Source organism: Coffea arabica, chromosome 7c, assembly GCF_036785885.1.
Source record: "Coffea arabica cultivar ET-39 chromosome 7c, Coffea Arabica ET-39 HiFi, whole genome shotgun sequence".
NCBI lineage: Eukaryota > Viridiplantae > Streptophyta > Magnoliopsida > Gentianales > Rubiaceae > Coffea > Coffea arabica.
Genome location: NC_092322.1, coordinates 15,486,873 through 15,514,196, shown reverse-complemented (window position 1 = coordinate 15,514,196; position 27,324 = coordinate 15,486,873). Strand labels below are relative to the sequence as shown.

At 34.1% G+C, this 27,324-nt stretch overlaps 3 protein-coding genes across 4 annotated transcripts; 2 read left to right on the top strand and 1 right to left on the bottom strand.

The window, feature by feature from the left end:
- The first annotated feature begins 7,068 nt into the window (after nucleotides 1-7,068).
- On the top strand, nucleotides 7,069-9,006 carry LOC113698124 (U-box domain-containing protein 26-like). 2 transcript variants are annotated; one of them, XM_027217830.2, is made up of 2 exons: nucleotides 7,069-7,424; nucleotides 7,500-9,006. In XM_027217830.2, the coding sequence occupies exon 2, from the start codon at nucleotides 7,532-7,534 to the stop codon at nucleotides 8,726-8,728; it is 1,197 nt and encodes a 398-aa protein (XP_027073631.1). In that variant the 5' UTR covers nucleotides 7,069-7,424; nucleotides 7,500-7,531; the 3' UTR covers nucleotides 8,729-9,006. The 2 variants fall into 2 exon arrangements, with proteins under 2 accessions (XP_027073631.1, XP_027073632.1); XM_027217831.2 differs by having other exon boundaries at nucleotides 7,069-9,006.
- A 3,111-nt stretch (nucleotides 9,007-12,117) lies between these two features.
- LOC113698104 (ras-related protein RABC1-like) lies at nucleotides 12,118-15,873 on the bottom strand. Its single transcript, XM_027217789.2, has 6 exons — nucleotides 15,729-15,873; nucleotides 15,120-15,188; nucleotides 14,040-14,105; nucleotides 13,764-13,885; nucleotides 12,504-12,632; nucleotides 12,118-12,332 (listed from the first exon to the last, which is right to left on the bottom strand). Exons 1-6 carry the CDS (start codon nucleotides 15,871-15,873, stop codon nucleotides 12,225-12,227), a joined length of 639 nt encoding a protein of 212 aa, XP_027073590.2. The 3' UTR covers nucleotides 12,118-12,224.
- Nucleotides 15,874-20,230: 4,357 nt separating this feature from the next.
- Nucleotides 20,231-26,744, top strand: LOC113698505 (probable polygalacturonase). The gene is made up of 5 exons (XM_027218349.2): nucleotides 20,231-21,097; nucleotides 21,650-21,770; nucleotides 24,158-24,332; nucleotides 24,652-24,722; nucleotides 25,399-26,744. The coding sequence occupies exons 1-5, from the start codon at nucleotides 20,636-20,638 to the stop codon at nucleotides 26,031-26,033; spliced, it is 1,464 nt and encodes a 487-aa protein (XP_027074150.1). The 5' UTR covers nucleotides 20,231-20,635; the 3' UTR covers nucleotides 26,034-26,744.
- Nucleotides 26,745-27,324: the final 580 nt, after the last annotated feature.

Here is a 27,324-nt window from a genome sequence, read left to right as displayed (position 1 = left end):
AAATAGTAACATGCAATTGCATATTTCATCATAGAAACTAGCAAGACAAGCAGCCACAGACCGTGGTTCACGCACAATCAAAATAATATATTGCATGAAAAAGAAAAACAGAGGAGAGAGGACAATGGGGCTATTAGCATTGAACCTCAACATCCGGTTCAACAAAACAGAGGAGCAACAAACATACGAGCTTAAGAATAGGTTAAAAGGAGAAACATCTACATATTTGTGAAAGGGGTGATCTTGATGACTAACTCAGGGAAAACATCATTTGGATCATGAATATAGGGATTCTGCTCAAAGATGTAAGGATCCCCACATTTTCCACTGATAGTATGCAGAGTCTCTCCTTCACGTACCGCATGAATCTCATCACACGGCTGTTCAAGTAGTAATGAAGATAATATTTGCTGCTTCTACTGTTGCACTTCAAACTCCTCCTCAGTTGATTCACAGCAGCTTAACACCAACTTTAAAGCCAGGAACAAGGCACAGTACCAGAACACAATCTCTGCTAGAGCTGTCGATGGATGAATGCGGCCTGACATGTTATGCTTTAAATTCAACTCTTTCTCGAATTCGCAGCGACAATTGTTCTCTCTCTGTCTCTCTCTATAGCAAATATGTGCATGCACGTGTACCAAAAAATTATCTCAAGTGGAGGAGAGTATTTGCAGGACTCATAGTATTGAGGATCAGCAGGAGTTAATGTTGTTGTTGCGAAGTAAGCTAGAGAGATGATGATGTTTGATTTGACGTGATAATCGTTTTGGAGTACAAGTGCAGGTCATTAGAATGGTTAGACAGCAGTGTTCCTGCTAGAGGGACAAGATTGAAACGGGTTCGTTTCTTGCGGATCGTAGGTAACTGTCTCAAGTGAAGAAATATTGGAACATATGAAATGAAGGAGAGAAAGTTCGTTTAACTACTTTATTAAATGGTAGTGAATACTTGAGATATCTCTTGATCATAATTAAGAAAGCAATCATTCAACATTTTTTACTTGCTCTCGAGTCTCAAGTTTCAACCATCCTTCGCAGCACCATCCTCGAAGATGAACAAAATTCTTGTGCCTTAATCAGTCAACCGTCATTACAAAATAGTTAGAAAAAAATTTCCAATACGGTCAATCCCTACTCGATCACGCTTCTTGATAACTACCTGAGGGTACGAGAGACCTCTAGACTCTTTCCCCGTCCGACGTTTTCGTTTTTCTCTGTATCATCCAGCAGCTTCGTCTGGTCTCACGATTCCAATTAGTTTAATACAACAATTTCCTAGATTTCATCTATGACCTTTCTTTTAGTCAAGCAACACACAAACAGTTTTCTGATATACTGATATTATGAGCAATCACTGCTTCCTTTTGAGCTCTGAACCAGCAATATGACCGCTTTCTTCGCAGTAAAAAGATCAAAGTTGTCAGATTCTTCCTTCTAAAATTATTGATCCCCTTGTTCATAAACTTACATCAACAATGTAATTCCAGTGTGACTTAATCTTTTGTAAAGTTTAAACCCATAAGTATTATAAACGACCTATATTCTTATGTGATAACACAGTACCGAAACACTATGGTTTCTTTTGTTTACACATCTGACATTTTTTTCATCCAACGTCTTTAAAGAATCAGTTGATCTTCATTCTACATTAAATGTATATATCTATATACATACACTGATACATCTATACCTTCCATACAAAATGACTTTCTAATTATCGAATGCAATCATATTACCAATTATCATCGTTTAACCTACTCCATAAAATTAAATTAAATTAACACAAGTTAGGGCAACCTCGCGCGTAGCGCGAGGCCTAAAAAACTAGTTAGCCTTAAGGATGGGATACTTGACAGGCGGTTTAAGGGAGGTACGTATAAATGGAATAAATTTACTGCCTTGAAAGGAGTAGATCTTTTTCAAGATAAACATAATTCTTGAGCTCTCACTGCCCTCTTCTATGATTCTATTCTCGTGTCCTATCTATACCCTTTGCAAGGCCTTGGTTGCTATCTTTTTCAAGACCTCTGGATTGATTTGGTTATTGAACCTTTAAAGCCAGCAGCTGCACTCTATAGGTTTCAGATCTTGATAGCTCATGGAAGAACCCTTCAACATGTGCGGGGCAGTGCACACACGCAAACACATATGCACATACTCATTGTTTAAAATTATAGTTTCATTAAGAAATTCATAATTTGAAATTATGAGTACTCTTGTGTTAAGCATCTTAAACCTTGATTTGTTTAACTAATATCTTTTTTAAAATTTTTTTTAGTAAGGGGGGTGGGATTTAAGAAGCCTAAAGGGAAAGTAAGATTTGAACCTAAGATCTTTAATTTGATGTAATTTAAATACATTACATTTAATTAATGTCTTATACTTTTTGTAAGATAATATTTTAAGGGTGATTTGTTAAATTTGGACCAACTTGTTTCTAGAACCCGACACCGTATAAAACAAAAGGGGTAAGGTTGATCCATACTAGTTTAAACCGGAGTGGGCATGGCCCCAAGCACAATTTTTAGATTTTTATTTGGGTCTAGACTTGGGCATATCAAAACGTGGCCCAAAGGCCTAATTCACAGCCATATTTAGAATGTTTAAACTTTTCACTTATATCCTTGAAAATATTTTTTTTTTAAAAATCCTTGTAAATATTATAGTTTGAATCTCAAAATATTACAAAAAAAATGTAAGAGTTTCCCTTTAATATGCACATTTACTGCACTTTTATGTAGCACTTTAGGAGTTTATTTGAGATATTATTTAGAATAATTATTGTAGCACTATTTGTGATGTGATGTATCATGCATGTGAGATAAAAATGTGATTGAAAAAATAAAAAGATATATTGAAAAATATATTTATGATGCAAATAAATAATTTTTGTGCAAATAGAGGCTATCCAAACATACCAAATTAATACTGCCTCTGTCCCACTTTGATCGTTTTGTTATTATTACATTAAACTTGTAATTTTTTTAGAATATCCTTATCTAATGTAAACGAGTATAACATATCTTATTTAGTTATTGATTTGATTGGTATCTTGAATGCTGCAATATTCCATAGTATTATTGTTGTAACTAATGTAAAAATATAATGATTAATCATATTCCTAATATTAATAGAAGAGTATTTTAGAAAAATAATAGATTAGATTTACTCTTCTAATAAAGTTAATTAATTTTTTTCAAACTGTGTGAAAAAATTAACACTACTATCAAGATGGGACCAATGCCGTATTAAATAGAGAGAGTGGGCTCTTTGCAAGTTTAGTTGGAGTAGAATCATCTAGTGGCAGACAAGATAGTAGTCAAAGCTGAAAATTCTACATAGCAATCTTGATGTTCCTATGTTTCTTTCTGTGTTCGCCTTTGTCTCTTAGTTTTTGGCCATCCTTTGACTCTTTCTGTTGATTTTCACCTTCCCCACTAGATGATAAATCAAAACACTTAAATACAAAAGATGGTTCACATCCATTCCTTTTGTATCGTTGGGCAAAATAATTGCTTCCCTAATCTTATGATGATGGTACATGATGGTTTCAAAGACCGTGAACCGTGTGAACAGTCATACTCAACTTCAGACATTTATGGGCAAATTACACTTTACCCTCTTTTGATTTAGTATTTTTTTACATAATTTTATATAATTTCAAAAATTATACATAACTCCCTTATGGTTTAGATTAAAGTGTCAAAATGACGGAAATGATCATTCATAATGAAACTTTTAAAAATACCGAAATTACCTTTATAAATACAGGACACACTAACCCTGTATGATTTTATATTTTATCATATAATTCTCTTATAGTTTCATACATTATCATATAAGGTCCTTGTTGTTTTTAAAATATACACATAACCCCCTTTGGTTAATAAATAATTTTCAACTTTACATAAGGGCATTTTTGACATTTTAGGTGACTCCGTTACGAATGATCATTTCCGTTATTTTAACACTTTAATTCAAATCATGAGAGGGCTATGTATAGCTTTTAAAATCAAAGGGGGTTATGTAAAAAATATTAAATCACAGAAGAATAAAGTGTAATTTACCCAACATTTACAATAACTTTCACTGTTAGGCATGCAACCATCAATATAGGTTCCACATGCAATGCTCTTTTTGGTTAGAAACGATGGTGATGGCGAAGAAATTGACCAATAAAGAAAATGAATTTTTTGTGGTTTCTTTTAGTACATAGCAAAAAAGAATTCTAACGTCAAAAATTCCTAATATTTCTGACCACCGAAGAAACTGCATGAATTATTTTAACAAAAAAACAGAGGAAATATATGTTATTTTTTAAAAAATTTTCTAGCCAGGGAGGGGCGGAATTAAAAAACGGGAGAAGATGCAGAAAGATTAGAATCCAATATTAATCGCTGATACTTAAAACTTAAACTTTAACCACTAGACCAAAGTTTTCTCGGCAAAATAATTTTTATTTCTTTAGCTATATGCTTCACAAAGAAACGGCAATGGGAACGCGACAATGGTTGTTAACACTGTTGTTAACAGTGATGGTAGGACCCTAGAGCAGCCACCCATTTCATTTTGAATTCTGATGGGCAAAGACAGGCATAAAATGTTAGGCCAGTCAAAAGCCAAAGGGCTTATTACGCACTATTTCTTCTTGCTTACGGGTCCTCTGCTTTTGATACATGCACGTAATATTCTATGCAATAGGTTCATGCACTTTGCCTATTGATTGTACAAATTAGAAATTCTTACCAAATACTTTGTGTTACAAGATGATTCTCAACTCTTATAATGTTAAACCAACTTCTTTTATTCAACGTATTTAATTAGTTCCGTGGGAAATTGAATACGTTGTATAGTGTTTGGAAATTCAATAATTTTTTGCCTACAAAAAGTTAATTGGTACAATCTGTACCATGATGAGAATACTACTATTTTAGTAGCAATATGAACTGTGTGTAGCACAAATTGAAAGAGTAACCTACATGTTAGCAACCTTGAGGTTCATGTACATGGAGAATAATGCTGAACTCCGTCTTTAATTATACGAAGAATTTTCGGGAGAATATAATTGAAGAGGTACACTAAAGAATCCGGTCAAAAATGGGATGAAGGTGGTGAAGATAGGCCAAAAATTGGAAATTTCCTCAAGAAATTTTAGCAAGTAGAAGCTTAAGTCCAAGAACCACGAATGTGATTTGCAGCTGTTAGTAATCGATTATACACTAATTTTTATGCAAACGAATTATGTGAGTGGAAGAGTTTTTTTTTATTTATATTTTTTATAAATATTTTCTAGTAGAAGAGAGGCGGGATTTAAGAAGCAGGGAAAGGAAAAGTACGTGGAGAGTGGAAGAGTTCCAAAGAAGAAAATCATCATGTTATTCGTTACATGCTTCATTAAGTATTTATATTTAGCTTCGTCATAGTTTAGAACACAATTTAAGCTACTATTCATTTACGTTGTTTAGCACATTATAGTTATTTATTTGAAAGATCAATTGTATTTAAAATTTTTGTTTGTTTGTTTGTTATGTAAGTTACCATAATATTTTCAAATTCCTAAGTGTAAGGATAACGGATAACTGATGGGTCCTTTTTAGTCGTATTCAATTACCATCAAACATCCACATTCTAAAGTTATATTCTCTATAAAGAAAATAGAGACAGAAAATAATTTACTTCTAACATGATGTGGCTTTTTTTTTTTTTGTTTTTTGCAATAATAGAAAATTCAACTTTGATGATGTATCATGATCTGATTTGTTTACTTAGGTCAATTTGTTCTAGAACTGTGTTTGATTAACGTTCTTTTTAACAGTCAAATGGCAACAATTCAAAAGATCAGAAAGTATAAGATTTCCGGTGACTAATTGATTTAGTTGAGGTTTTTTCTTCTATTAAAAAAAGTTAAAATTGCATTGCTAGGAAGGACCGAAGGAGGAAAAAGTGAATACTGCTGTGAGGATTGAAAACTTTTTTTGAAGTGACTTTATCCTCTCTCTCTCTGTCTTTTTTTTTTTTTTTTTTAATTTTTATGCCTCTTTGTCTTTTATTCTCTTTTTGATCACTTGTGGTGTATAATGGATTTAAGCCAAACGACCGACTATTGGACACAATTACCTCATTAGGTCGGCCAAAATGGGAATAACATTTCTTAGGGATTTTGCATAGTTGCAAATAGAATATGCCATAGATTTATTATTGGTAAACTTTCAAAGTTTGTATGATCCAAAGCATATCTACATTTACATCACCATTTCACTTGAGTTTGAAGTCAAACTTGTTGCTGAATATTAAAGAGGAAATTATTTCTATTTGGTTTTACCTAATTGAACAAACTTAAAATCAGGTTTAAGTTATTCACTTATCAAGCCAGACTCGAATAATACTCAAGTAGTTCTTTGTTTCTTTTTACATATTAAAATCAAGTCGCACTCGAGTCGAGGTTGAAATTTTAATAAATAATAAATGCCGCTCTCGTTTCGTTTGATTAGTTGGTGAATCAAAATTTGAAAGAACTCTTACTAAGCATGCTTAATTCAAGTATCGAGTAGTTTAGTTTCTGTATCGTTAGGCTACTGCAGTATTTGTTTCTTTAAGGGAAAAAAAAAATGTTCCTCTTATGGATTTGTTGTGGTTTCTCAGAGACTCAAAGAGGTCCATGTTGATGAAAGATTGGCCGACTGATATTATGCAAATATAAGTATTCTATGGTTTTCCCAATAAAAGACAAAAAGATAAAACCAGTCAATAAACCATATTAAATTTCCAAACCGCTCAAAGCCCTCACCCAAAATGGCAAACGAAAAATCTCCATAAGGGCCAATATCATTGAACCAATGTTTTGCTTCCCAGCCCCAGAGGATAAATCTATCATATACGTCTGTGAAAAGGACGATGCATTTATATTCAAAGTTGATTCAAACTTCAAAGATTCATCAGCAATTGGAGTGCTTTTCTTGGTGCGACACTTTGACTGAATGATAAATATTGGAGCAAAGAAAAAATGGGTCCCCATCTTAATCATTCTATAGTATTGGTTCTCTTCAATACTCTCACTAGGATAAGGCCCCTGCTTTTGGTTTGGGGCCATCTTCTAGTGTTTGTATGTTGCAATAATCTTCTGATCCTTCCAACTAAGATCCCAAACTCTCCAGCTTTCCTCCTGTCTCTTAGCTTTAACCGTTCACTTTCACACCCCTCTTTGTTTGGATTGTGATTTTCCCATAGTATAAATTTTAGCTTGTCATTTCAAACTTATCCCTTGTATCTAAACTGAAAATGCATTCAATTCTTGAGCCATTTTAGCAAGTTTGGAAGCATTTTTACAGTTGCATACTTGCCTAGTCAGAGTTGTGGGCGTTGATGTTCCACATCGGATTTAGTCCTTCTAGAGGCCAGCTAGTCCTGAGGCATCATTGATTGGTACTTATCTTCATCATTTTATCTCTTATGAGAATTGTTCATTGGCTGAAGTTTTTTTGGTTCATAAAATTGTAGAACTGGTTTATCAATCCACGAAAGAAAGAGAGATGGCTATTCCACCTTTGTTCAAGTGTCCTATCAGTCTAGATTTGTTCACAGATCCAGTAACTCTTTGCACAGGACAAACTTATGATCGATCCAGCATAGAAAAGTGGCTTGCTGCTGGAAATCTAACGTGTCCTGTCACAATGCAGAAGCTTGATGATCTTTCCATGGTTCCCAACCACACCCTTCGCCATCTGATAGATCAATGGCTTCAAGAGGATAGCCAATTTTGTCTTGATTACCGCGAAATGATCAATCACGTCGATTGCATTTCTGTACTCAAGCACAGACTTGATTCAGAGGATTCCACATTGGAAGAAAAGCTTGAAATAGTTGAAAAAGTTTACATATTATCTGAGGAGCTTCCTTTGCAGAATTCTTGCTTGATCCAACTAGACATCTTTCCCTTACTGCTAGAAAAAATTTTCAGAAAGGTCAATGGTTCTTGTTCTGAAGATGATTTGAGGTTTTCCGAACGAGCATTGGCTTGTGCCTTGAAGTTGTTACCATTTAGCGATCTCACATCATTAAACATGCTTAAAGAAGAACCAGTCCTTGACTGCTTCCTTTCACTCTTCTACAGAGGCAATGTGAACATCAAGAGGAACTTGTGCCATATTGTTGAGGTAATTTCTTCATCCATGGAAACACAACAGGTTTCTATTATGCTAGGAAAATCAACCAAGTTGCAGCAAGAACTTCTCAATCTTTTGGCTGAAACTTCTGAAGCTTCTGAAGCTGGAATCAAGGCCATCTCAGCACTATCTTGTTTGGAAACAACCCGAGAAAATTTGGTAAGAGAAGGTGCAGTTGAAAGGCTAATAGCATATATCCTGGAATCCGAAAACTATCAAAGGAAATTAGCCCCAACAGCAATAGCAACAATCGAAAGGCTGTTGGTGGTGGAGAGTGCCAAAGAAGTAGTAATCAGTAATCCTAGTTGTGTCAGAGCTCTAGTCAAGATGGTTTTCAGAGTATCAGATCATCAAGGAAGTGAGAGTGCTGTGAATTCATTATTAGCCTTGTGTTGTGATTCTAATCATGCCAGGGAAGAAGCAATCTCTGCAGGTGTCTTGACTCAGCTGCTTTTACTCCTTCAGAGCCAGTGTAGTGGGAGGACCAAGGCCAAGGCAAGAATGTTGCTCAAGTTGCTAAATTCCACTTGGGTTGAACAACCAAAAGAGGCTGCTAGCCCCTAGTTGGTGCCTCAGGTGGAAAAGTTCCAGAAGCTGTATTATACAATCTCTTTGAGCCAAAAATGGTGAATTAGTTTAAGATGTACATTATTTGTCCAAATACACGTTCCAAGAGAAAAAAAAAAAAAACAATAAAAAGAACCCAAGCAATCAAGCATGCCTTGTATTGGTTTATAGCTTGATGTCCAAGAGGGAATTCTTTGTCATTGATTCATGAGCATGTCAAATTCAACTTTTGTACCGACAATTGTATGAAAAGCTAACCGTCTTTTATGACTTAATCTGGTAAACTTTAGACTAATTTTAGAAAGCATGCAACTTATTTCTGTATGGTCTTGCAAAGAATGTATAAGATCTCAAAGTAGTGGGAAATGAAGAAGTGTAGGGAGCCCTCAGTTCCATCTTACCAAGTTTCAAGGTTTGGCCAATGTCATGGGGTTGGGAGGTTATGGACCCTATGGGGCACAAAAAACGAATGGTTTTTGCCAATGTTTTTAAACTCGGACCAGTCAGTGAACCGGAGAGGTGGCCGGTTCGTGGTTCGACCGATCCGACCGGTCCGATCGGCCGGTTCAAAGGTTCACTTTTTATTTTTTTTTTATTTTTTTTTAGTGTTAAGTACTAAACAGGTTTCATTCTACACTTGAACTTTACCAACATAACTTAATTTAAGTTATGATAATAATAAATTTTCTAAAAGTTATACATAAAACATGGAATGATAAATATAATTAAAATATCATAATTCACCATAAGTTTTCATAAATTCATTATAAACATAAATAGATACAATCCAAATGTTCACTAATTATCACAAATAAAAACACAAAAAATAAATAAATTAAATATTGAAATTCTTTTACAACCCTTAAAAAAATCCATAAAAGAGTTCAAGTTAAGACAAACTATTTGAATAGCAAACTTTTATCAGTGGCATGATAAGCAACCACACCACCTTCACAATTTCATCAACTTAAGCTGAAAAAGTTAAAATTTTATTATAAAAATATAAATCTAATTGCTCAAACTAAAAAAAACTAAAAATTTTTGAAAAACAAATATACAGTTAAACACATAAAAAATTAATTGCTACTAAACATTACTAATTAACATGTTATATTAAATTCAATGATCCTATACCATTAATTATTTTAAATTTAATTATCAATAGCTTCGATTATGTGCCAACTACCATATTTTTGACCAACCCAATGTTATTATTTGTAATTCCTACCCAATTCCTACACAGATGTGCACTACTTTTGCAAAAATTTCATCCTTAATTAATCGAATAAAAATAAAACAAAAATGAGGGAAACATATGAAAATTGAGGGGAAAAAGAAGAAAATGCAAAAAATCAACTAAAGATAATAATATAGAAAAAAAAACCTTGAAAAGAAAAAAATTAAACTTACTAAGATGTTGGAAAACAAGAAAAGTTGAAATTTTTAACTTGTTTACAATTTTCTAAAGATAATAACCTGATAATAATGGTGAAGACTTGAGAAAATCTTGTTGTGGATATTTGGGTTAAAAATGGTTAAGAAGAAAAAATTGAAAAAAAAAAATAAGAGAAGAACTTGATGTTTTAATATATTTTTTAGTCAAGTAAAATTTTCAATAAACTTAACTATAGTCTAGCGGTGAGATTGTCATATCCAAACTTGGAGACCCAGGTTCGAATCTTAGTTACATCATTCTTGATATTTTGTTGAAGAATTTAAAAAACCGCCGGTTCACGGTTCTTAACGGTTCGTCCGGGTTTCAACGGTTCTCCATGAACTTCCGGCTTTAGCATTAGACGGACTGGTGACAATTCGGCCGATCCAGTCCGATTCTGAAAACATTGGTTTTTGCATTTAAAATTAGGCCGCGTTTATATATTATATATTTGAACTGCACAATTTGCGCAGATTCAAGTATAGCGTTGACTATCTGGCATAGCACGTACCAACGGTGTGTGCTGCTGAACAACCTGCCATGGAAGAGAAAGAATTGGTAAGAAACCAATAAGTAGTAATATAGAATGGTAGTTTTATATGGCTTCCATTCATGCCGTATTTGAAGCTGACTTTAACTCTGCACCCGACTAACATCTCTTCAGGACCAGGCTACCGAGGGTTGCCAGTCGAACCGCGTAATATTTTTTGAATAAGATGTAACTCTACGTAAACTACTTATAAAATTTTATGACTGGGATGTAATTATTATGCATGCGATCTACATGAACAGTAATAGAATATCACGCCTATGTTGTAAGGATGTATAAGCAGTTTACTCAGAATTATAAAATGTTCAAAAAATGTTACACCATTCAAGAATAGCCCTGAATTGAGAAACTAATTTATACTTTCTTACATTTCATAGTTAAGCATTAGTTGGCTACTAGAGGAGGGGTTAAGTCCCTCTCCTATCCCTCAGTATAGGACCAATTGTAATAGTATTGTATTCCAAAGAAAAAAACTAAATAAAACAATTAAGCATTGAAGTCAGATATATCTCTCGACTCCAAATATGCCTCTAAAATATAGAAGGTAGACGCAATTTACCAATCTGCTTCATGCTTGTATGGAAGTCCAGAAAAAGCTCCAATGGTTAGACTATCTATTGGACTGCAAATGCTCCCTCTCTGGATTCACACTTCAATTATTAGCATAAAGTGTAATTTTTAAAGCAATCAAGTAGACCTGTTCATGTTGGAGGGCGACGCATCTTCAATTACCAAGCTCATTAATGATGAAGATGATCTTCTATCTACTCTAGGCTCGATAATTGAAGATATTCACTTTGTTTTCTTGCATCAGTATACTGTCAATGTACTTTGAGTTCTAAAATATGCCAATGAGATTGCGCATTGTCTAGCTTATTATGCGAAAGCTGCCGACCTTTCTGAATCCCTGTTAAACCTTTCTAAGTTTTATCAAGCAAGTCGTGCTATAGACGATATCCAGTAATCTTATTAATGAAGTTCTTTGTTTTCTCAAAAAATATTTTTTTGTAAAAAAAAAAAAAGAAGATTGGGTATGTTAACATTTAAATTGAGGCTTCATTGTGGTAACCAAATTTTAGTGGCTTCTTGTTCTGGGGATGATCCTACAGGAAATCTTCTGAAATTTTCTATCTCATAATAAGAAAGAAAAAGAAAAGGGAAAATCCCCCCCTGGAAGTAGCAGAATGCTCAACTTAAGGGTAGTACGAAATAATCAATCTTAATAGCACAAATGTTGAGATGAATGAGAGAAAGTTGTAAACAATATTTATAGTAGATGTTATCCTAAATCTAATCAATGAAAAAAAAAAAAAAAAGAAACCATAAACAAGCCATTTGTCAAATGTTGAGCCAAAAGAGTTCCCAAAAAAAATTCCAGTCAATAACAAGTTATACAATGTGGAAGCCAACTTGTGATATCATTGCTTAGATCAAGTTTTATACAAGTAATAGTGGCTAATAACTGAAGGGATCAAAATAGGTGTTAGAAGTTTTAGGAGAAACAAGGATTAGCAACAGCTACTTGAGGAAGTGTCAGATTCCAGTGGCTTTTCTTTGAATATGTTCTTTTTCACACCCTTGCAGCCCTCAGCTAAGAGGCTTTCAGTATCCAGAATCTGTTAAGAAACATAGTTCATTAGGAGTATAATAAAAATGAAAGAAATTGAATCCATCAACAAATGGGAGAAGTGATTGCAGCCCAAGGATTGAATGGCCGCAAAACTTGTTTGAAAAAAATTTGTTGATAAGGTCTACAAAACAAATTTGTTGATTCAGATTTGACTAACCTTCAAGATAAGCTCTTCGAAACAAAGCTGCACATTGAGTTGCGTTTTTGCACTGCATTCGATGAAAAGGGTCCCATATTCCTTAGCAAAATCTATTCCTTCCTTTTTGGTTACCGAACGTTCACCCTCCTGGAAGAATCAGAGAATTAGTGCCTGATATCTCTGCTCAAATGTGAAGAAAACTTCGTATTGGAATTGAGATCACAGAAAACTTCAAGAGTTTCAAAAACAAACAATGTTAAGTGAAGAAGAATAAGAGTAGAAAAAAAAGCAGCAAAAGGCGCATAATGTATGCAAAATGCAGCTTGAATCCAACCAAAACTGGGGGAGAGATGCCTTCAGGAAACAAAGAAGTCCAGAAGCAACACATCTTGGAGGAATTTTGAACATGAACAATGAAAAAGCTTCACATATCACTTGACCAAAATTTCATGTTTCAGAAATGGAGTGTATGCCATATGATTTGACAAGTCATGTAATGAATCAAATGAAAATCATCAAACAGAAGCACTAGACCCTCTTATGTAGTAGGACTATAGTCTACAAATCAAATAAGAAATGAGGCCTCTAATTGCATATACACAAGGAAAAACAGAATACGAAAAGTAAAGCATGAGATGTTTCGACTAATATAGCATGAAGGATACTTTTTCAGGTTCAGCGTCTTAGTTGGAGACAATGCACAAAATCTGTCAAGAAGTGATTTTACGCCCACTGGCAAAAGATTCAAGAGTAGGGAAGGACAAGAGTCCAACAGAAGATGTGACAAGGGCAAAAATCAATTCTATTAGCACCTAGTTCGTATTTACAAGTCTGTCAAGAAATCAGGACAAGTCCACAAACACGTAAATTCTTTTTGGTTATGTGCATATGTACGTGTATATTGGATGGAGGGCTATGGCAGGAAGAAAGGCAGCATATCATAATAAAATTTTAGCTACTGAAGGATTTGTGTTACACCATTAGAAGAAAAGAAAAAGATCATTCTCTTGGGCTGATTTATGTAAGAATTAGTTGACAAGACTATAAATGCTTCAAATTCTGAACTTTTAGATACTCATACCTGCTACTATTATCTGAATCTGAACCGAAGGAAATATTAAATTGGAGGTTGATTCTTTGAAATTCCCATGGCTATCTCTTATGTTTCTGGCACATTCATCTTATTTCACCGAAATGTTTTACAAAATCTCATTTCAACACAAGTGGTGTTATCCTTACAGTTCTTCAAATCAATTCCTGGATAGATGAACAAATTACCTTGTCAACTTTGTTTCCAACAAGCATCTTGATGCAATCTGGATTCGTTAAGTGAAGGTCAATCTCCTTGGCCCAAACTTCAGAAAGGTTGGTGAATGTTTCCCGTCTTGTTACATCATAAACTGTGTCACAACAAGATCAACAAAGTAGTAAAGTTCTATGGATGATGCATGTAAACAGGATCATCTTGAAGTTTGAATTGGAGAAATAGGTGTGCTTCGCCGAAACCTTGTGTCATGCTAATAACATTGATCAGTGAAAATGTAAATGAAATACCCATGATAATCCCTTGTGCTCCTCTGTAGTATGAGGTTGTTAATGTTCTGAACCTTTCCTGACCAGCTGCACATTAAATCAACAAACATCATAACAAGTTTTGGAGGAAAGGTCCAACCTGCTATCGATACAAGAATCAGTTATTCTCAGTCAGTCGGCTATTATTTCTTACATCAGAACCCCTACATGAATCAATGTGACTTTTGTAGGATAGTTGGATCAAATACCAGATAGGAATAAAACCATTGAGACTCATTAGTACTTGACTTTCACACTCAGGACTAGAGAATACTCAGAAGACATATATATATTAGAACTGCCACTAATTTCCAAAATCTTTTAAATAACATACTGATTCATTCTCTTTCTCACCCTCTTGCCATTATCTGTTTCAATTGAATTTCTCATGTGAGCCACCATGCTAAAAGAAGGCCTCCTGCAACTAGAAGAGCTATTGCTAAATTATCTTTGTTCTATACAGCAGAGAACAGTCATTGACAACAAAAGAATTCCAGTAAAGACTCGATTGCCATTTTAAATTTGCTGCTGCAGCATTCCACTCCTTGGTAAAAAACACTCTTCCAAAGCTTCCTTTGCCCTTCCCAATCAAAAGTGTTAAGTCTTTTGCTAAGACCTCATCAACAATGAAAAGAACTCCCAACCATTTTTTCCCCTAGAACTATGACATTGATCAAAGGCATCCCCCATACTGACGTATGTTCGAACACATAAATGCCTGTGGAAAGTATATCTAACAAGAGATATCACCAAAAGTTATATAATCTACAGAAGATAGCAAGTGAGCATCCAAAACTTCCAGAATGTAAACTTGAAAAGTTCCATCAGTTCAACAAGTTTCAGGCTCATCAAGTAAAGTAGTCCAGAACATAAAAGGGTGGTTGTATAATTAACATGTTGTATTAATTCTTCAGCAGCTAGACAGCATCAAGATCAACATTTTGATCAATCAAAATCTCATGTAGAAAGCAAAAGCAGTAGATACAAAATTATTGAAACTGGACATTATACTACACCAAGCATGAACAAGCAGCAGACTTGGCATCACAATGTATTTCTTACCTGTGTCCCAAATTGCAAGCTTAAGCTTTTTCCCCCCAATGTTTACATATTTTACCTTGAAATCAACACCTATAACGTACAGAAATCGGATTAATTAATTTGAATGCAATTGGAAAGTCACGAATACAACCACATTTACCTTTCTTGTTTGTTATTGTTCTGGTTATATGCTAAGTTGACCACTTACATCAATCAGAATGCAAAATCCATTTTTGAAGAGAATCGTAAAACTATCTAAAAAATGGAAAAACTGAACCATGCTTTTGCAAACAGAAATAACCAATTGGATACTCAGATCAAAGAAATGAAAATAGTTTCATTCACATTTTCTCGCAATTTTTTTTATAACGAAACAAATTTCAACCGACAAGAAGTTTCCATCATCAACCCAGAGTTTAAGGCTTTTCAAAGGGGCAAAAAAGTTCATAGATTTCGAACATTCTGCCCTGATTTTTGAAAATTTTTCTTGTATACCCGACAAAATTTTCAAATTCCAAACAGAACCCACAATTTTCTTAGCTCTAAACAGTCAAGACTTCATCAAATCAAGAATAGATCACACGAAAGCAAAAGAAAAAAAAAATTAACGTAAAGATATATTATATATACCAATTGTTGGAGAAAGCTGTTCAAAAGCGTCAGAGGCAAAACTGACAAGAAGGGTGCTTTTCCCAACGCCAGAGTCTCCAATTAAGAGTAATTTGAACAAGTAATCAAACTCCGGTCGATTCGAGGATGTCATTTCAGAATCCATCCCATTCATTCATCAGGTGTGAATGCTTGATTCGGTTAAAAGGTAAGGGAAATTGATCAATAAATTGCATTCATTCTCTTGTTAACGTAAAACTGCGCCATGCATGTAGGCATTCCAGTACTACATATACATACAACTATACACGTATAAAATTGTAGGTGAAAATATTTTTCTTTCAAGTTAATCTTATAGATACAATATTTATATATTACGATTAGATATATGATACATATACAAAATTTAGATTTTAAATTCAAATTAAAATTAGTTGTAATACATTTAATTAATGATGATATTGTATTCATTGTTTATGTATAAAAAATTAATAATTTTCTTTTATATTAAAAAAGTTTTTTGAGTAAATATGGTAAATACCTCTGTGCTTACTTTTTTTTTTTTTTTTTTTTTTGTCAAGTACCCCTGCGCTTACTAATTAGTATCACATTCACTCTTTTTATGCCGTGTGTGCCACCTATAGTTATTAACCATGGTTTCGACAATAACTCGGTAGGTTGACGTGACTAGTTATCAATCAGTGGGTCTGTTTGGATTGTAAGTTATTTGGGATTATTTGGGATATTTTTACTGTAGCACTTTTTGTGATGTGATGTATGTGAGATAAAAAGATATTGGGAAGATAAAAAGGTGTATTGGAAATTGTAAAGATGATGTAAGCAAATAAAATTGGGAAAATATGAAGCAATCCAAACAAACCCAGTAAGTGGTTGAACCAATAAATTAATAACTTGTCAGTTTTCAAATAAAATTTACTGTTTTCGTCCGATTTTTCAGCAAGGAAGAGCCCAATTACCATGTTTGGGACGCGCTATCAATCATGAATTATGCCTTGTGACTTTATAAGAATGAAACATTATTATTATTCCGGAAAAACAAAATATTATCACGTTATTAGCATAGTCCTTGGCATTAGCATAGGCATGTGGAGTTTTGTAAATTCGTAGTGAGTTGCAGAAGTAATTAATAAATACTTTTTTTTCGTTGTTTTATCTCACACCCTTCCTCATTCCCTTTCCGCTCCTACTGTGAGGTCTAAAATTTCAATCTTGAATTTGGGTGCGAGAAGAGATTTAAGAGCATTTTCCTGATCCCCTGATCAATCGTAATAGTTAATCAATAAATACTTTGTTCTCAGCATAAACCAATATTTTTGAACTCGAACAGTGAAATGAAACGAATAAATTTTCGGTTCAAATCAGTTCAACCGTTTCAATATGGTTCAAATATTTTTCTTTTTTTTTTGTTCTTTCATTTATTATGTAAATTAGAGGACTTTAAAATTAGAAAAGAGAGTGAGAGAAATTTAGTTTGAACTATAATTTTTTTGATCGATTCAATTGATTTTTCAAATTTATTAATGAATCGGATTAATATTACAGCCAATTTACGATTCGACCGGTCTTAGTGTCCGTTCGATTCGATTTTCGAAACACTGACGCAATTCATTACAAATTTACAATCAAGTAAGTCCACGAAAAAGGCTAGTAATAACACGAGACTTCCCCCCGTGAAGAGCGGCTCCCTCATTTGACCTTTACCGCAAAAGCACCGTTTTGTCCCCATTATTATTTCGGTCACACATTGCTCCCTTCATCATTTCGGTTCCCGTGTAGCCTCCACCACATTGAATCCTTACAATTATCAAGTAGAATTGCTCCACGTCAACCAAAAAAATCTGGGCTCTCCAATCGCTTTATGCTTTTCGTTAATTTGTTCCAAACATCATACTTCGTAAAATACTAGATCCCTCCTCCGAGTAGGCTCCGACACCAAACAAACAGGATCACGCTTATCACGTACTTTCGGAGATTATCTTATCACACCAACCCTAGTAAACCCATGGGCGCACTAAGCTAAACGGGGCATCCGCTAACCTTTGAACTCCCCTTTTCACCAACAAAGTCCAGAACCACACAACACATATAAAGACACCTATTAGGTCGGAATTAGTAAATGAGTCCACCTAAAAAAAAAAATTAATTTTTCTTATACCGATAGTGTGTACACTATCAGTTTTAAATGACTAATAATTATATAAAATCTAACTTATATATATATATATATATATATATATATTGTGAATCTAACAGTAATAATGTATACACTGTCAACGTATTACAAAAAAAAAAAGAAGATACTTTTTAATAATAGACATAAATATGGAGAGATCTAAAATTAAAGCGACGTGCCATCTTTTAATTTATTTATGTCGCTTAGTAGATGAGTTGTGAGTTGTTATGCTGCTCTATGGCACAGGATAAAATGTGTTCCCACGTTTAATTCTAAGTGAAATATTTACATTTTTCCCTAAAGTTTACTCAATTCAGAGATAGATGATAATGTTTAAAACATAGAAAAATTCTACCATTTCTTTGGGGTATCATACCCATAATTGAAATCCAATAAATTCTTATTACATAATTTAATAATTTAAACTCATAAAATCATCTAATGACTAATATCTTTTTCTATACATGCACCTTTTATATTTTATAACTTATCCAAGGGCATAGCATAGAAAACATGACCTAGTAAATTTGGATTCAAGAAAGAATTTTGAATCTACACGAGTGAAAATAAGACATAAAATGCGTATATCCAATTTGATGTAGATTATTTGGCTAACTATCATGATTAGGATAAAGAAAATTTATAAATAACCAAAAAGAATGGGAAAGGAACTCAAAAACTCGAAAGTTAAAAGGTTAGATGTGGAGATTTCATATTACTTTCCTTTTCAAACATTAGAAGCATCATATGTCAACCGCGCCGCGCGACATATGTGTTCTCTTTTCGGTGGAGGATCCAATTCCAACCAATGTTATTGATTTCTGTCATGCACACATTCTTCACGCAATTCCGTGGCTTTCAAATCAAATGAGCATAATACAAATGGGCTATCAAATTCAAAGGTATGCCCTCTCTTTTTCTTTTTGTAATTTGTTCTTCGGACAGGTCAAATCCCTCTCTATTACAATACAATATTGTTTTGAACACGGACAAGTTGATGAACCAGATGAGCTTCTAATCTACGGTTAAACCGTTCCGGTCAAATTGCAGCCGCTTTAGACATCAAATCATTTTATTTTATACTAATGTTTTAAAACTCAAACTGGTTGATGAATCAGATTAGCTTCTAGTTATATAACTAGGATAATATTGAACAAAAAAAAAAAGAAAAAAATTAGCGGCAATCGGTTCAATCATTTGATTTTTATTGGTTTTTTCCGGTTAACCAAAATTTGATTGGGTTTGATTGATGCAGTTTTCCGAGTTTAATATAGAGCTAGAAAGGTGCTATACCGGATTTTACAATTCAACCAGTTGAACCAGCCAACTCGATTTGATTTTGCAAATTATTGATCTGTACACAACACACGATCGAGCCTATTAGAGAGAAAGACAACATGTGAATACGCCAAATGTAATGACATGTAGTATTTTGATTGTATTTGAAATTCCCGAATTTTAAATTTTTAAATCTCTTCTACCAAATGATGAATTAAAAAATCTGATTTTTTATCACTTTATGCAACCAATTCAAGGGATTTGGGTTAAAGGATTTGAAATCAAATTCCACCCAAAGTGTTCAACCGAAATGGTGGTTTAATTTTGACATACCGTACGCATGTATTTATGTGTTCTTTATTACTACAAAACATTCTATGCTGTTCTAAAAGTTCTTTTAAAAGATTCTGATTAAAGACAATCGGTTCTTAGAATTAACTTTGAAAAGGTTTAATTAGAAATAACTTAAAGTGACCTCAATTAAGACTCCCTCCCTTATTTTATTAATAGAAAGAAACCATTTAATATTTCTTTTTCGTATTTAAACTTTCAGAAATTTTGGCAAAAAAAGAAAGAAAGTAGAGAACAAATATATGCATGAGAGTACGTTTTTTTCCCCTACACCCTAAGAACACATAATAAGCACACTAAAAAAAAAAAAATACAAAATCATCCGAGCTATAAATTTAACATCTAGGCGTCTACCTCTGAATCCGTACAGTTTGGCCAAAAGTATTTATCCTTCTGCCAAAACACTGAAATAGTGACACCTTTTAAAGGCTACATAATGGAAGAAACTATATCTCAATTTTAATTTTTTAATTTATTTTAAATTAATTTTATATATATTAATATTGTATATATTGACACAATTGGATGTATGATGTAAATATAAAATTTTTAAAAAAATTAACTAATCATAAAATTAACTAATGTATGATGCAAATATAAAATTTTTAAAAAAATTAACTAATAATCTCACATCGATGATAGTATATATACAAATAGAAACGTACACAGAAATGTAATCCTCTATTTCTATGACAAGTATTTGAATAATTGCACTAAAGTATGAAGTCTAGGTTGCCCTGTCTTTCTTCCACCGTTCTGACTTCTATACATAACTACTAAAAAAAATGACATCTATTCCTCTCTGTTCATGAAAGCAAGAAGGAAAACTCACACACAGAATCGCACAGGCACACCACAAAACCCGCACACACACACACTCACTCACTCACTCACACACACACCATATCTGCTATCTATGTTGCTGCAGAACTTCTGATCGGCACTCAACTATATCAAGAACAGCTATCCAGGAAAAAAAAAACCATTAAATTTTTTCAATTTTCACCTTTCAGAAATCTCCCCACCTTTTTCCACACATGTTCGTGCGTTTGTGCATGATTTTTCATGCAACGTATAGAAATTCCAGAAGTAGATATTAACAGAGATGATATCAGAAGGTGATCAAAACTCAATTTTCAATACAATAAAGGCCAGTTTTACAAGGCCTTCATGGGCAATTCTATTGCTTATCTTCGCAGTTTTGACCCTTTTCACCCTTCAGATCACCAGCAAATCAGTTTTTCCGATCCCACCATTATTTCCGGCGACAATCGAAAACTCGGGCTCGGGCTCGGGCTTTGGGGGCCCGAAGAGTTGTTCTGGGTTCTTCGCGGAGGTGCCGCCGAGAAAGGTGGTGAAATCCATCGTGGAGTTTGGTGGAGTTGGCGATGGAACAACGTCAAATACGGCGGCGTTTAGGGCGGCTGTGGCGTATATGGAAAGTTTCGCAGACAGAGGTGGGGCCCAGTTGAATGTCCCCAGAGGACGGTGGCTTACTGGGAATTTTAATCTCACCAGTAATTTAACGTTATTTCTTGAAGAAGGTGCAGTAATTTTGGGATCAGAGGTAAAAATTTAATGCTTGGTTAATCTATTGGCTTTTCATCTCTGTTTAAGGTTTTTTAAACTAATTGTTCATTAATTTTTGAGAAATTTGAAATAAGTGTTTTTGGGTTGTGGATACTAAAATTTGACAAAGTTGTAGAATTAGTAAAATTATTTAATCAATTTCTTGTGGCAGGGGATTTGATGGGGTTTCTTGTAGTTGGAGTTGGATTGTTGATATCTTGTCTAATCTGCTGATTGAGAAATGCTGAAAAGATCACATAATAGCATTCAACACTTTCTTGTTATCTATTTAAAATAATAATATTTTCCTATTATTTTCCAAATAAATAATCTTGGTTTTGTTTTTGTTCCAGTTGGAGACATAATAGATAGCACACAACTCCTTGAGTAGTTTGTTACTAATATTTTTCCTATTCTTTGGACAATAACTTCTTTTTTTTTTTTTTTTTTGGGTTTTGGAAGAATGACATCTGTTAATTAGCAAACTGGGGCTTATGTAAGAGATTAATTTATCAACTAATTATGTAATTTCTCTTCTTTTTTACAATAGGATCCAGAGGACTGGCCTATTATTGAGCCACTGCCTTCTTATGGAAGAGGAAGAGAAAGGCTTGGAGGAAGGCACATAAGCCTCATCCATGGCAACAACCTAACAAATGTTGTCATTACAGGTAATGATCACTCTAATCAAGATGCCACTGCTTATTTTAATCAAGGGACAAAATCAAAATCTTTTTTTTAATTGCTTTATTAAATTGGAATAGTCAATACTTGTTTTATGTGCCCTTCAACCAGCTTGATCCGCTGTGGACAACTGGTTTCGAAATAATTAAAACAAAGAATCTTGTTCAACACTAATATTTTTTTTTATTAGGCCCTTCTTTCACTACCATTTGATTATTGAGTTTTGTAATGATATGGGATCCGTTTGGATAGTATAATTTGAGAAAGGAAATTTGTAAATATTATCTTGCGTGCCTCGTAAACGCTAATATTCACGTTCATCACATCACAAAAAATTGAGGCGTTACTCGTTAATGCCAGTGTCGACAGCAAAAGAAATCATTTACTTTCTGAATTGTGTCTAAAAATGTGAGGGACACGCAATGTAGATGTTGATAGTAAGGAGCAGGTAAAGAAAGAGTAGTGTTGACTAAAGAGGCCTAATCATACCAACTAATTGAAGTTTAAGAAGGGAGCATGTGAAACCTTAAAATGTTTTGATGATCGAGGACAATATTTGAACGGAAGAAATACTAGAAATGTCAATTTCAATTTTATGTGGGATCAGAAGAAAGAAAAACAGGGTTTTGAATTTGAGATGGAAGAAGATGTTTCCAATCTGTACCACAATTTACTGCTGATCATATGTACATTCAAGAAACTGCTTCATGTGACTGAAGCATTCTGCTGCTTCTGCATGTGAACTGACAATTTTAGCATCCTCAACTTCCATCTTTCACGGGCAAAGACTTGTCTAGGCTGGTTCTGTTTCTTTTTTTCTTTTCTTTTTTTTTAATTTTAATTGATGGGATTATTTATTATTTTCTTTTTTTTTTTTGGGTTTCTTTGGCTGTTTGGCTACTGATTAAGAGAATCTTTTTCCTCCAATATGATAAGCTTGATTTGAGTCTAATTTTGTTGTACATTTTAGAAGAAAAAGCCAAATGGTTTTGGAGGTGGTAATATTTGCTTGTGGTCCATAGCAAGCACCATAGAGAATATTGATTAGTGCTCAGAAATCAAGGGCGTCTTTTATATATTGCCAACCTTCTAGAGAGAAGATGTGCAGTTCTTGATTCCTTTATAAGATATTATTTATGGAAATTCTAGGCTTTTTATAAGGGCAACTTCTTAGTACCATGAAAATTGGGGTCATGATGGCCCCTCTCAACTTCTTTCAAATTTTTTCTACAATTATAATGACTCATTATTATATTCTACAACATGTAATCTAATTACACTACCATCCAAATATTTCTGGCAATTTCGTTTCAAATAATTAGAATAGTGAATTTTTTGTCCCTTTTTTTCTCAATTTTTTGCCTAGATAATTGTTAGAATAATGAGAGAAATTAGTGTAAGGTTGGCATAATTAAAAAAGTGGAGGAGAGATGTTTTTCTAGAACAGCCATTTTTTAGAATAGAAATTGTTTGATTGATTTTGAATTTTTTTTTTGCTTAAATAGTTATTAGAATAGCAAGGATACTTTAATATATGATTGGCGTAGGAGGGCTCAATAAGTGGATGGTTTAAGTGCCAAAAGATTTGTTGAAATAGCCATTTTACTTTCACAATTTTAGATTTTCTCTTCCATATTTTTTGCCAAAAAATTAATAAGGCAGTGAGGATATTTTTGTCAACTCATAAACCGTGACAGTAATTAGTAGTCCCATCTTAGTGACAGGGAAAGAAAGCGATACTCCTACAACTTTAGAGGTGATAAGTGATATTAGCAAAAAAAAACTCAAGAGAGGTTTCCAAACTATCCCTCCGGTAAACTTACACTGTGTAAGCCGAATTCCTATGAAATCCAAGGAAAATCGGTACAATTTTTGAAGACTGTGCTCATGAATTTCTGTCATTTTAGCTTCATTTAGGTGTAGTTTTTTTTTTTTTTTCGATATAATAGCTTCCTACACTATGGGAAGAGGAGGATCTGAAGAGGTCCTAGGATAATCCATGAGGGGACTGAACAACCACCAGATCAGATGAATGCATTACGCATCTATCTGAATTTTTAAGCAAAGCCACATTTAATTGTGACAAATTGATAGAAGTTAAGGTTTGAATCCTTGTCACCCACCCATCAAGTCTTAATGCATTGATGGTGGCCAGTGGCCACCAACCAAAGGGCCGGTGATTTTCATTTAGGTGTAGACTTTCCAGATTTAGTGACTATCCTGTTTAAGCATTCCTGATCTGATGGTGACATCTGACAACTGATCAAATTGTTTTCTTTGCTAGTACTTTAACTGATTACCCTTTTTTCCACCTTTCTTTTGTCACAACTGATGAAATCTTTTGCTCTTTCCAATCATGTCCACCCCCTTGTAGGTCAGAATGGCACAATCGATGGGCAAGGGAAGATGTGGTGGGATCTTTGGTGGAATAGGACTTTGGAACATACCAGGGGCCACCTTGTTGAGCTCATCGACTCTCACAACATTCTAATTTCCAACCTCACTTTTCGAAATTCTCCATTTTGGACCATCCATCCAGTTTATTGCAGGTGCAGTTTGTTGTTATATTTCAGACCTTAACTTTTTTTTTTCTTTGTAACTTTGTAAAAAAAGAAAGAGCATAAACTATTTGTCAAGAAAAATATGCAGATCTTTAAGATAATAACCTATAGCCAGAATAGTACAAATCTTGTTGTCTTGATTATTGAATGACAAATTCATGCTTCTGTCATCATATACAATTGATCAAATCAGTAGCTTCAATTTGGTCCACATACCTAAAAAACCAACTTTCTTGTCTGTCATCATCTTATGTAGCACAAAAATCAAATCCTCACACTTTCAGTTGCTGTTTTGTATTTCTTGCAGTAATGTATTAATAAAAAACATGACGATATTAGCTCCACTTAAAGCTCCAAACACAGACGGAATAGACCCAGGTACAAATTTTATTTCCTTATTCAGTTGACATCCCAATTTTGTTCCCCTCCCATGGGCTTATACCTGTTTTGATAAAGTGTGTTTAATTTCCAGATATTGGATCTGTTTGTTTGAACCTGTTTCCAAGAACATGTATTTGGAAAACTTAAAAACACATTTTTTAACCATCTTTTTAACTATAAAGATGCTAGAGTAATTTTTTTTTGGTCAAACACTACATATAGTATCGCACATATATTTTCTGAAAACATTGTCAAACACTACATAGTAGTATGGCACATAAGTTTTCCGAAAACACCTACCAAAAGCAACCACAAAAAAGAAAAAACCAAACAAGACCAACTTTCTCAACTGTGTAGAGTTACTAAACCCTCATAATTATAAGCACATTTTAGAGTAATGACTCATAAAGGCATGAACAAAAAGCCAAGACATTTAGTTTACCTGGCCATGCAGTCTATGAGGGTTCTTGAACAGCTTAATCATTCTAATCACTTCTTAGGCAAAGTCAGTCTATTCGATTGCACTTACCTATCTAGAGAATGTAAAATTTTGATGCATTTGGTTTAAGCACTTAAAGCTATGGCTTTATAAGTTGAAGCTTCTAGATATTAATGGATTATCTATTTTAATGTAGAACTCTAAAGAGACTTGCCTTTGCATTATCTAATGCAGATTCAAGCATGAATGTGTGCATTGAGGATTGTTACATTGAGAGTGGAGATGACCTTGTTGCAGTCAAGAGCGGTTGGGACCAATATGGCATCACCATGGCTCGTCCAAGCTCGAACATCATCATTAGAAGAGTTTCAGGTACAACTCCAACATGTTCTGGGGTTGGAATTGGAAGTGAGATGTCTGGTGGAATTTCAAATGTTATTGTGGACGATTTGCATGTCCGAGATTCTGCAGCTGGTATTCGGATTAAGACTGATAAGGGAAGAGGTGGATATATCGAAAATATTACCATAAATAACATTAAAATGGAAAGAGTGAAAATACCCTTGAGATTTAGTAGAGGTGCCAATGACCATCCTGATGAAGGATGGGATCCTAAAGCTCTTCCACAGGTTAAAGGCATTGTTGTGAGTAATGTGGTAAGTTTGGATACTAAAAAGGCTCCTTTATTAGAGGGCATTGAGGGTTCTCCTGTTGAGGGCATTTGCATGAAAAATATAAGTATAGTTGGCTTAGCTCCATCAATGGCATGGAGCTGTGAATTTGTTTCAGGTTATAGTTGTGATGTTTGGCCAAAGCCATGTCAACAGTTGCAAAAGAATGACTCTATACCTTGGTGTTCATGCACTTGAGTTTTTGTGGGCGTTACAATATTTGGACTCTGTCCTACACTGATAGTGCAATATTTACATCACGATCGGTGTCTCAGGCTTGGATGCCATTTGTACACATGGCTGGCACAAACCTATACGGGTTGGTGTAACAGAGATTATACGTTGTCAGTGTATAAAAGATTACACTTGCTCTTATTGGCACTGGATTGCAAAGTATCTTTAGGATGCAAGAACAAGGGTAATTCACAATTGATGATTATATTTGGCATGGCAAAAGCAAGCACGAACAACGGTTGGCCTAATAACTTGGTCTTGGTTGATTGATATCCCAAGCAGGCTAGCAAAATGATGCCTGATATTTTGTTGGAATTCACCAGGCTGCTTCTGGCGATTTTTGTTATTAGGTCGCCTGTGATCGAATGTAGGTGGCTCGCCGGATTTGTTCATTCATGGTTGGTAAATTTTTCAGCAAGGTGGAAAGAACAACTTTCTTTTCTTTTCTCTGATTTCGACATGGCAAGTTTCTATGCAACTGTTGTAGAGAAAGGCAAACAAACTAGGAACATTGTACGGAGGGAGGGTTCAAAACAACCAATGATTTATATAGTGCAATATTTTGGTACTGCTTAGGGCACCTACTCGAAAATTTTGTTTTAAACAAGCTACTGGACAAACTTGAAATAGCAAAATCATGAGTTAATAAAATTTTGTGAAGTTTTGCCTTGTTTACTTTCACCTTTTTTTTTTTTTGGTTTTGCTTTTACCTTATTACTCTTAGAAGGTACAAAATTAGTTGGATCTCTTGCACATTTTTTTTCAAGTGATAGAGTTAGAGAGCCATTATTCAAAGGCACGTCTTTGAATTTGAAATACAATCTGCTTGTTCATGTTCAATACATTAACTGAAATTAAGAATGTCAATTGGTTTTAGGTTGGCTCCAACTACTTCATTATGTCTTTGTTCATTATATTGCAATTGGTATGTGCTTACAACTTGCTCTGCAACTTTAGCTCTGTCATATGATACTTTCACATACAATGCTCCTGCTGTAAAAGTACTTCAATTTTCGTCAATTATGATAGCTCTTTTTCTATATATCAAGTCGAATTACGTGTATTTTGTCTTTAGGATGAAATGGTATATTTCATTGCTTTAAAAAATTTCTAGGCTCTTTTGTACCAATAGGAAATTAAGTGAGAAGGCTTACACAGCATATTGAGCTTGAGTGGCTCCAACTAGGTCCAAAGCCTGATTTATATTATGTGAACCAAGAATGGTCCTTTTATGTGAGCTTCGGTATCCCAAATT

What these genes read in the sequence shown, in the direction of transcription:
- LOC113698104 (XM_027217789.2), bottom strand. Translation starts at nt 15,873, where the DNA reads ATGGATTCTGAAATGACATCCTCGAATCGACCGGAGTTTGATTACTTG. An exon ending in TTGGAAACAAAGTTGACAAG is followed by an intron (nt 12,633 to 13,763) that starts GTAATTTGTTCA and finishes TGATTCTTCCAG; the next exon opens with GAGGGTGAACGTTCGGTAAC. An exon ending in TCGAAGAGCTTATCTTGAAG is followed by an intron (nt 12,333 to 12,503) that starts GTTAGTCAAATC and finishes GTTTCTTAACAG; the next exon opens with ATTCTGGATACTGAAAGCCT.
- LOC113698505 (XM_027218349.2), top strand. Translation starts at nt 20,636, where the DNA reads ATGATATCAGAAGGTGATCAAAACTCAATTTTCAATACAATAAAGGCC. An exon ending in AACAAATGTTGTCATTACAG is followed by an intron (nt 21,771 to 24,157) that starts GTAATGATCACT and finishes ACCCCCTTGTAG; the next exon opens with GTCAGAATGGCACAATCGAT. An exon ending in ATCCATCCAGTTTATTGCAG is followed by an intron (nt 24,333 to 24,651) that starts GTGCAGTTTGTT and finishes TATTTCTTGCAG; the next exon opens with TAATGTATTAATAAAAAACA.
- LOC113698124 (XM_027217830.2), top strand. Translation starts at nt 7,532, where the DNA reads ATGGCTATTCCACCTTTGTTCAAGTGTCCTATCAGTCTAGATTTGTTC.